Source organism: Myotis davidii, unplaced genomic scaffold (assembly GCF_000327345.1).
Source record: "Myotis davidii unplaced genomic scaffold, ASM32734v1 scaffold534, whole genome shotgun sequence".
Classification (NCBI taxonomy): Eukaryota; Metazoa; Chordata; class Mammalia; order Chiroptera; family Vespertilionidae; genus Myotis; species Myotis davidii.
This window is the reverse complement of record NW_006286678.1, coordinates 5,574,656-5,585,266: the sequence shown is the minus strand read 5'-3', so window position 1 is coordinate 5,585,266 and position 10,611 is coordinate 5,574,656. Positions and strand designations below refer to the sequence as shown.

General features: G+C 48.0%; 1 protein-coding gene across 4 annotated transcripts in view; it reads left to right on the top strand.

Annotated features, from left to right (window-relative positions):
• Positions 1-10,611, top strand: part of RUSC2 (RUN and SH3 domain containing 2) — a 31,108-nt gene that overhangs the window by 13,791 nt on the left and 6,706 nt on the right. For 2 of the 4 annotated variants that reach the window (XM_006758516.2, XM_006758514.2), the window contains exons 2-3: positions 3,216-5,306; positions 9,821-10,447. In XM_006758516.2, coding sequence (XP_006758579.1) covers positions 3,284-5,306; positions 9,821-10,447 — 2,650 coding nt within the window. In that variant the 5' untranslated portion in view covers positions 3,216-3,283. The remainder of the gene's footprint in view (positions 1-3,215; positions 5,307-9,820; positions 10,448-10,611) is intronic. The other 2 variants (XM_015560539.1, XM_015560538.1) reach the window with 2 other exon arrangements.

The window sequence follows — 10,611 nt, the reverse complement described above, 5'->3', positions numbered from 1 at the left end:
TGCAGTGGGCTTTCTTGTTGTTTTGTTGATGGTTTCTTTTGCTTTGCAGAAGCTTTTTATTTTGATGTACAGTGGGGCCTTGACTTACGAGTTTAATTCGTGCCGAGACCGAGCTCGTTAACTCACATTACTCTATCAACTCAATGCAAAAAATTGGCCGAGAGAGAGCTGGTATCTCAAAAAACCCATTAGTCGGGACACTCGTAAGTCAAGGCCCCACTGTAGTCCCATTTGTTTATTTTCTCTGTAGTTTCCATTGCCCTAGGAGCTGTATCGGTAAAGATATTGCTACGATATATGTCTGATATTTTGCTGCCTATGGCTACTTCTAGGATTTTTATGGTTTCCCATCTTACGTCTAAGTCCTTTATCCATTTTGAGTTTATTTTTGTGTATGGTATAAGTTGGTGGTCTAGTTTCATTTTTTTGCATGTATCTAACCAAATTTCCCAGCACCATTTATTGAAGAGACTGTCTCATCTTTTTTAAAAAATATATTTGTATTGCCCAGCTGGTGTGGCTCATCAGTGGAGTGTCGACCCAGGAATCAAGAGATTGCTGGTTCGATTCCCAGTCAGGGCACATGCCCAGGTTGCAGGCTCAATCCCCAACAGGGGGTATGAAGAAGGCAGCCGATTGATAAGATGTTTTCATCCCTCTCTCCCTCTCCCTTCCTCTCTCTCTAAAAATCAATAAGACATATTTTTAAAAAATAAAATATATTTGTATTGATTTCAGAGAGAGAGGGAGAGAGAGATAGAGACATCAGTGATGAGAGAGAATCATTGATTAGCTGCCTCCTGCACACCCTACACTGGGGATCGAGCCCACAACCTGGACATGTGCCCTGACCAGAATCGAACCGTGACCTCCTGGTTCATAGGTCGACACTCAACGACTGAGCCACACCGGTGGGGCCATCTTTTTTTTTTTTTTTTAACTCCTACTGGCCCTAGAGAGAGGGAAAAGGAGAGAGAAAGAGAAAGACCAATATGTGAGAGAAATATTGATCAGTCGTGTCTCGTACACACTCCCACCAGGGATGAACCCATACCCTAGGTATTTGCAATAACCAGGAATCAAACCAGCAATCTTTTGAAGCATGCATGGATACTGCTCCAACCAAGTGAGCCACACCAGCCAGGGCAGATTATATATCTTTTATTTTTAATTGCTAGGCTTCTGATCAGAAACCTCTTATCAGATATATGATTTGCAAATATTTTCTCCCATTTTGTGGGTTGTCTTTTCATTTTATTGATGGTATTTTTATGAAGTTCATCCTCCCTTACTTGTTTTCTCACTTATCACTTATGTTTTTGGTGTCATATCTAAGAAACCATCGCCTAATCCAAGATAACAAAGATTTATTCCCATGTTTCTATAACTTTTAATATTATAGCTCAGTTTAGCCTCTCTAGTCTCTGCCTTCCTCCATATATACTCATTACCCCAATCCACACAAATAAGTTTAGAAGTCCAAAAAAGGAACCTTCCTCTCAGAAAGGAAGAAAAAAGATGATAAATACTTGCTTTTAAATTTTAATGTAATTGAACCTAACACACATAGTTATATCATAATACTGTGTCCCTCACACATGTATTTATTAGCCATTTGATTTTTTTATCTCATGTATTACCTGTTCATGTTTTTGAGCATGAACTTGCTTAACTCTTTATTGTACTTTACATGAAGAGCTGTGATCCTATAATCTAAATGAGTTAAATTTTTAAGAATTGGTAGTATTAAGAGTTTAACTAAATGAGTCAAATGATGGGAAATTTAGACTCATGGTGGATGAAATGAAAATGACAGGAATAAAAAGGGAAGGAAGAGAAATGAATGAATGAATGAATGAATGAATGAATGAGGAGACATTAGATATGAGGAGTCAGAGCAAGTAAAGACTGTTAGGATCTGAACTTGGTAGCACGGGAGACCAGAACTCGCCTAGTCTGGCCAGGAGACCAGAGAAGCTCAAAAGGGGCTCTGTGTACTTGGAAACCTTGAAAAAGAGAGAACCTTAGCCTATCAGAGGTAAAACTAGGGAGAGAAGATTTTCTAAAGGACCCCCATAATGAAAGTTCTAGGCTAAAACTGAGCAGAATTTGGATACTTCAGAAGATTTATATCCTGCGCTAGACAAATATTAAGAATGTACTATGCCTCTTATGTTTGCCAGGCCTATGTGATGTTGTGCTAGAGTGATAGAAAGGAGATAAAAATAGACCCCACCTCCACTGAGAAGGAAGAAGTTGGCATCAGCCATACTTGCAGTCACTCTAATGCCCACCTTGGCCTCTGCATTCAAGAAGCATCAATACAGTAGTAGAGAGAGTGAGGATCTTAGCCCACAGCCATCAGAGAGGGGCAACTATTCTGGGGTTTAGAAGAGGAGAAAAGGAGATTAAGATGACATAGGGGTCAAATGACAGAGTATACTTAAAAATATTTTTCTTGCAAAATTGTAATTTATTGCTATAAGGACATGATTTAGAATTTGTGATTTCCTCCTCATCTGTAAACTTCTGTGCTGTAGCTGTGTCTAAGGCATCTCTGTATCCCCTTAGTGCTTAGCACCATATCAGACATCCTAGTGGTGTTTTCTTAGTTACTTTACTATTCATACTTTTTATTTTTACCGAGGATCAGTCCTTGTTTACAGCTAAGAATAGGGTCCTCGATAAGAAGAAAATGCTGTCCCTGAGATCCCCAGATCTTCACATGTGGCATTAAAAGGGGCCTAGCTCGCCCTAACCGGTTTGGCTCAGTGGATAGAGCATTGGTCTGCGGAATCAAGGGTCACAGGTTCAATTCCGGTCAAGGGCATGTACCTTGGTTGTGGGCACATACCCAGTAGGGAATGTGCAGGAAGCAGCTGATCAATATTTCTCTCTCATCGATGTTTCTAACTCTCTATTCCTCTCCCTTTCTCTCTGTAAAAAATCAATAACATATATTTTTAAAAGGGGGGGGGGCTGGCTCACAGTAGGCAAATTAAAATGAAGGGGGACCTCAAGGGCTGGACCTGTATGATGCAGAAAGTGTGTTGGGATACCCCTTGTCCTATTGGGCTGTGTTATCAAGCTCCATCTTGACTCCGAGTCTTTTCTCCCCTTGGGCTTTTCTTCATCTGAAAATCATATGAGGAAGGGCATGTCTCAGACTTCCAGGGAAGTGACATTAGCTTCCCTTTCTTTCCCTCTCTCTCCAGGTGCCAAGCTCTCCTGATGAAATGCGTTCTGCCCCATCGGGCTCCGGGGGCAGTGTCTGGTGCTGTTGATGCCCTTGTTCGAACTTTCCAGAATGGATAGTCCCCCAAAGCTTACTGGAGAGACCCTCATCGTCCACCACATCCCCCTGGTACACTGTCAAGTCCCAGACAGGCAGTGCTGTGGGGGGGCAAGTGGAGGTAGTGGGAGCACAAGACCCAATCCCTTCTGCCCACCTGAGCTGGGCATAACCCAACCTGAACAAGACCTAGGACAAGCGGACTCCCTGCTATACAACAGTCTGCACTCTGCTCCAGGGGGATCTGCACGGTCTGCAGACAGCAGCACCAAGAGTCGGGGTCGGGATGGAAGAGGTCCTGGGGCCTCTAAACGACATAATCCCTTCTTGCTGCAGGGGAGTGTGGCTGAGCCAGGACTCGGTGACTTATATGATGACAGCATTGGTGATAGTGCCACTCAGCAGTCCTTCCACCTGCATGGAGCTGGCCAGCCCACCTTCCATCTCTCCTCTTTCCAGCTGCCACCACCTGGCCCCAGAGCCGGCAGGCCATGGGGGGCAACACAGAGTCGGGCTGGAGTGGTGGAGGGGCAGGAACAGGAGCCGGTGACAACCTTGGATCCCCAGCAGTGCAGCAGTAACCACTGCTGCCAGCCAGAGCTGGAAACAGAGACCATGGAGCTGGATGAGTGTGGGGGACCTGGTGGGAGTGGCAGCGGAGGTGGAGCCAGTGATACCTCTGGCTTTTCCTTTGACCAGGAGTGGAAGCTCAGTTCAGATGAATCCCCAAGGAACCCTGGATGCTCAGGCTCAGGACCCCAGCACTGCCGCTGCAGTAGCACTTCCAGTCAGTCTGAGGCGGCTGACCAGTCCATGGGCTATGTGAGTGACTCCTCCTGCAACAGCTCAGACGGTGTACTGGTCACCTTCAGCACCCTCTACAACAAGACGCATGGCAACTCCCATGCCAATCTCAACTCTGCCCCACAGTCTTGCAGCGACTCTTCCTTCTGCAGCCACTCAGACCCTGGCGCCTTCTACCTGGACCTGCAACCCTCCCCAGCCGAGTCCAAGATGTCTTATGAGTCCCATCACCCCGATAGTGGAGAAAGGGAGGGGAGCTGTGGTTGTCCTCATGCCTCATCTCCTGAGCTCGATGCCAACTGCAACTCCTACCACCCACACTGTGAGCCCTGCCCAGCTGTGGCTGACCTCACCGCCTGCTTCCAGAGCCAGGCCCGTCTTGTTGTGGCCACACAGAATTACTATAAACTTGTCACCTGCGATCTGTCCTCCCAGTCATCCCCAAGCCCTGCTGGCTCTTCCATCACCAGTTGCTCGGAGGAACACACCAAGATAAGTCCGGTACCCAGCTCTGCCCCAGACCCTGGCCCTAACCAGCCCTCTGAGTATTATCTATTCCAGAAGCCAGAAGCCCAACCAGAGGAACAAGTGAGGCCCATGGAAGCCGAAGCTCCTACGGGCCCCACTGTGATTGAGGGGCAAGTATACACTAATACTTCACCCCCCAACCTTGGCACTGGACGTCAGCGCTCTCGAAGCTATGATCGCAGCCTGGAGCGTAGCCCTCCTGTCCGCCTGGGCTCGCTGGAACGCATGTTGAGTTGCCCAGTGCGCCTGAGTGAGGGCCCCACAGCTCTGGCTGGGTCCGGCTCCCCACCTAAGCGGGTCACCTCCTTTGCTGAGCTCGCCAAAGGCCGGAAGAAAGCTGCAGGCTCTGGCTCCCCGCCACTTCGAGTGAGCATTGGAGACTCCTCCCAGGATTTCTCACCCATTCAAGAAGCCCAACAAGATAGGGTGGGCTCGCTGGATGAGGGTTCTCACTGTAGCCATAGTCTACCACCTATGCCCATGGGGCCAGGCATGGACTTAGTTGGCTCAGAGCCCTGGTCCACCCAGGTCTATCAGGGCCCCCAGTCCAGTGAGATGTCACCTGCTGTCCTCAGAGCTTCTGGGCAAGGCTCCCTGATGCAGCTGATGGATCCAGGCTCTGCTCTCCCAGGGAGCCCAGCCAACAGCCATACCCAGAGGGATGCAAGAGCTAGAGCTGACGGTAAGGAACCTAAAGGCTGGAGATTACCAGGATAAATGCAAGGCCTCCTCAGTGATAGGGCCCTATCAACCACCCCATCCATATCACTGGCGGTTCCTCAGCCTAGACCAAGCATCTTTCCAGTCCAGGGGAGAAGTAGTAAAGGGGAGAAGGAGGTTAGAGGATAAAAAATACACTGAAGAGATAAAATCAACAGAACTTAGAGGATGATTGGGAAAGGAAGCACTCAGAAGATTGTGATTCTAAGCCTGGATAACTGGAAAGATGATACATGACTAGGGACTGCAAACAGAATTAGATTTACTGGAACAGAGATGAGGCATGAGTTCAGTTTGGGACATATAGGAATTTGCAGTGCTTAACGGTTATGTCTAAAAGCCGAGGATATGTCCCACAGGCAAACCACACCGGGTGTCAGCGAAGCTCACTCTTTGATCAGTCATTGTAGCCACTCTTCAGAGAGCCTGAGGGCTGACACTTGGCCTTTCGGTCTCCTAGTCCGGCTTTTTCCTATTTATCTTATAATATTTAGGTGGTGATTTTATAAAGACTCCATGTTAAGTGGGTGCTGGTGATAGATGAGAGGGACAATTTCTGTCCTCAAGGAGTTCCAACCAAGGATGGGAACAGGAAAGTAAAATGCAGAGATGGCGGTGTACAGGACATCTAAATCAGAATGAAATGCCAGAGAAGGACTGCTAACACAGTTTACATTTGAGCACAGTCTAGAAAGACAGTTAGGAACTAGCTTTGTGCAGACTTTTAAGAAGAACATTCTGGGTCATAGAATAGTCTGTACAAAACCACAGAGGCCCAGAATAACTTGATGCTTTCTAGAAACTACAAATAACTGGGGCTGCCCTAGTGGAATGTGATGGAACCACTGAAGGATTTCAGTCAGGAAAATGGCTTGTTTTTTGTTTGTTTGTTTGTTTGTTTATAACAGTTTAGCCTGTTTTGATTTGCATACTAGAAAGTTCACTGGTAGATTGGGCAGGAGATCACCATGATGGGAGAGTCGTTGGAATAAAAGTGGTAGTTGAAGCTATGAGTGGATGAGAGCATCCAGGAAGAATGTGTGAAGCTATAAAGAGAACAGGGACAGAGCCCTGGGGATACCATGATTGAAGGATGAGCAGAGCAACCCTCAGAGGAAACTAAGAAGAATTAGGCAGGAAAATATAAGGAAACCCAGGAGAGAGCAAAGTCACAGAACCAAAGGAGGAGAAAGTTTCAAAAAGAGTTAGGTTCAACCAAATGAGTTTTGAAGAGAAATCACTAAGAGTAAGGCTGATAATCCTAAAAGCATTATTCGGGAGCAGTGAGGTGGAAGCCGGATCTCAGCGGGAATGGAAGGAAGGGAAAAGGCAGGTAAAGGTGAATTTTCTGGGCTGCAGCCTTAGCTTGGGTGTGGTGGCTTATCAAAGGAAAGGGGTTAAAAACCCATAAATAGTATTACCTCTGCCATTATGGAGACCCAGTCCAGCAGAAGATTTCATACCTAAACATACACAAAGGAGCTGCCCTTGGGAGAGGGAATAGAAGTGGGGGAAGATGCAGGTCAGAAATAGAGGGATTAGCCAGTCCTTTGAAACCCATTCCCTTCTTAGACGGCAGTATCTGGTGGGTGTATGTAGGCACAGGGGATCCTGTGGCTGGCATTCTGAGGGCAAGAATAATCCTGGTCAGAGATGGGAGGAGAGGCATTGGAAGTTTTTTCTATCAGACGACTTTGTATCAAGATGGTGTGCTGTTCCATAAGTCTCCAGTGACCTACCACAGGGCTCTTCTCTTGATTCTGTAAAAAAAGAAAGAAAGAAAAATAAAAAATTAGTGACAATTCAATGAATTCATAAATGACAAAAGAAGCTGAGATCTCTTTGAGATCCTGAACAGCAAAATCAAGATTCAGAAGGATCTCACCAAATCTGGAAAGAACTGATAACGCAGGGACCCGCGTGAAGTGTGATGTGTGAGCTGTACTTGAGTTATTTGGGATCTTTAATTGATTGCAAACTCAGAAGGAATCCGCCGTTTTGAAGGGTTTTCAGAAGTTATGACGACTGGACTTATTCATAGGTTGCAGAGGGGAGTTGCTAGTCCCCCACTCCTCTGAACCAGTTAGTGCTCACCTGGGAGTTCCGGGCCCTCCATTTTAAGAAGAAATTGAGACTGTGGGGCCGTGTCACCTACAGAAGAGCAGACTTGGGTGAATGTGGTCTGTCTCTGTCTCCAGTTTTCTTAAGGGTTATCACATAGAAAAGTGAGAAAACTTACTCCCTGAGGGTAGAACTGAGACCCACTCCACACAATAATCCCCCTTTTCCTTCCCTCATCGTATTCCTCTGCCTCAAACTCGATCCTGGGTACTTAGCAGGAGGATTCTTAAAAGAGTAGGATTAAATAGTCTAATTAAAACATTCTTTATAGAGGAGGTATGTAGTACAGCTAGGGTTGAGAGGACCTAATCTGATAGCCAGGGTCAGCTCAGCCTTGAAATTTGATATTGACGTAAATGGAAAGGAAGGAGACATTCCATCAGGAAAGGCAGCATGCTTAAACATGGGCCTGGGGTGGGAGGAGTGATGTCGATGAGGATGGCAGGCATGGGAGTTAGAGTGGGAGAAGCCTAATCTGTGGCCAGTGTGGGCACCTACCTGGCTGAGAAGGTTCCACTTTATTCTGCGGGCAGTTGTGGCCACAGGGGATAAAATGAAATGTGTACTTTAGGACGCAAGCTGATAAGATTTGGGATGCAGTGAGGCTAGCCTTAACCAGAGTTTCAGTGGGGATTCACCCCTTTAATAAATCTTTATTCATTACCTACTGCGTCCCAGGCTGTGTTCTAGGCACTGGGGCATAGCGATGAACAGCTTTTAAAAACCTTCTTTTCTGGAGCCCTTACACGAAGTAATAGACAATAAACAAAGAAGGTCATTTCTGGTGGTGAAAAAAAATGCTGAAAAGCAAATGCAACAGGGTAATGACAGTGACTGTCCGAGGGGCTGCGGTGGTTGAGGAGGCCTTGCTGAGGAGGTGGTGTTTGAGCTGATGCGTGAATGATGAGAAAATTTCAGGCAGAAAGAAGAGCAGGTGCAACAGGCTCAGAGACGTTAATAAACGTGGCATGGTGAGGGCCGATGGAAGTAGTGAGCAGGGGGAATGACAAAGGTTGCTCTCTGAGTGCTGACTGGGGATGACAGGAGAGCATCGTTTGAAAGTGTCCCCTGGGAGTGATTCTGAAACACCTCCCTAGTGGGGCTGTGGTCACCATCCCCTGAAGACTCACCGAAGTAAATTAATGGGAAAAGATGGGGGATAGGCAAGCCCAGCCTGGTACCATTGCATGTGCAGTGCAGTGTGGTAAAGAGAACATCGGCCCCAAAGTCAGACTCTGGCTCAGGCAGAATTCGAGCCCCGCCACTTCCTAGTTGTGTGACCGTGGGCAAATGACTTAATCTCTGAGTTTCCAATATCCTGGTCTGTCAAGTAAGGATGTAATTTCTGCCTCACAGAGTTGCTGAGCCATAGAGCTGTGCTAGTGAGCCACACCCAGGGGTTCAGGCCGTGTGGCTGCTTACAGCATCCCCTTGTGTTCGTTCGGATGTTTGCAGCATGCACAGTGTTTCCTTAGACGCACAGCCCATGCACAAAGACAAAGTGACTGGAGTTTTGGGTTTAGTCCTGAGCCCGTGTTTTGAGGGACATTGACCTGAAGATTGGCTGGAAGAACAGGAGAGGACCACCCTTGGGGAATACATGAATGTGTAGAGGGAGCAGATACGGACTCTGAGGCTCCAGTGCCTGGATCATGAAAGAGCAGGAGTGAGGTGAGGAGGGGTGACAGGAGGCTGATTCTGGCTGCAAGTAAAGAAATAATTTTATTATGGTTAGATTTGCTCAAGAATGAAATGTGCCTACTTGGATGGAAATAGGGGAATTTGAGTGAAAGTTTGAGGTAAATAACATCTTGACCCTGGAAATCTGACTCTGCCTCCAAGACTTTGGGCCTTAGGAACAAAGAACACAGTAGTTCTGCCACTGACAGAGAGGCAAGTCATCAGGAGAGCGGTGATGGATGAAGTGTCCTAAAGTAGCCAATTTTAAATGAAAGCAAAACCCTAAAGCAGAACGATCGAGGGATCATAGGAAGGTGGGTTCGGGCGTACGAATGTCCGAACTTGAGTAATACAGGGGAGAAGTGTAAAGTGAGATGTGAGAATTGAGCCTTTAGATATATCACCTTTGAAGTCAAGAAAATGAAGAGTTAATGAACAGCCACGAATACAAGACAGTTCCATTTCATATCCAGTAGGAAAAGCTTTACAAAAGAAGGGGGGAGCCGTGTCCTAGTCCACAATCTTGGATTACCCGACCCCACTCAATTCCTACAACCCAGGTCTTGCCCACCTCTTTCCCCGTCCCCAGGGAGCATCATCTCCTGCTTCTGTGCTCCCTCTCCTGTGGGTTCAGTGTCTGTCCATCTGATTCCTTCTCCGTCCATGTTGCCACAGGGGGTGGTGCTGAGAGCCGACCGGTCCTCCGCTACAGCAAGGAGCAGAGGCCGACCACGCTGCCCATCCAGCCCTTCGTGTTCCAGCACCACTTCCCCAAGCAGCTGGCCAAGGCCCGGGCCCTCCACAGCCTTTCCCAGCTCTACAGCCTGTCGGGCTGCAGCCGCGCACAGCAGCCCGCCCCCCTGGCTCCCCCAACGGCCCAAGTCCCTGCCTCAGATCCTTCTGGGGAGTCACAGGCATCCACCAACAGAGGTGCCAGGAAAGCTGGGCCTGAGCCAGAAACCTCACGACCGTCACCCCTGGGCAGCTACTCCCCTATCCGGAGCGCTGGCCCCTTCGGGCTCAGCACCGACTCGTCTGCCTCCGCTTCGTGCTCCCCTCCCCCAGAGCAGGCCACAGCCACAGAAAGCTCACCCCCATGGAGCCTCTCCTGTCCTGCTGTCCAGCCCGCCACCTCCCAGCAGCCCCAGAAGGAGGATCCGAAGATACTGACCTTGGCTGAGTACCGACTCCATGGGACAGGAAGCTTGCCTCCTCTGGGCTCCTGGAGATCTAGCCTCAGTCGAGCAGAGAGCCTGGCCCGGGGAGGTGGTGAAGGCTGCATGGCCTCCAGGCCCAATAACGGTATGAGCTTCCCAGCCTGCCCCCAAACACGTTGACACCGCCACCCTCTTTGAATAGCTTCTTATACTCCAGCCTGGGATCAGAGGTTAAAATATTTGCATCTCCTTCCCCAGCATCTGTGGACAATATGTACTCACTCCTAACCCTCGCGTTGTACACGGGCC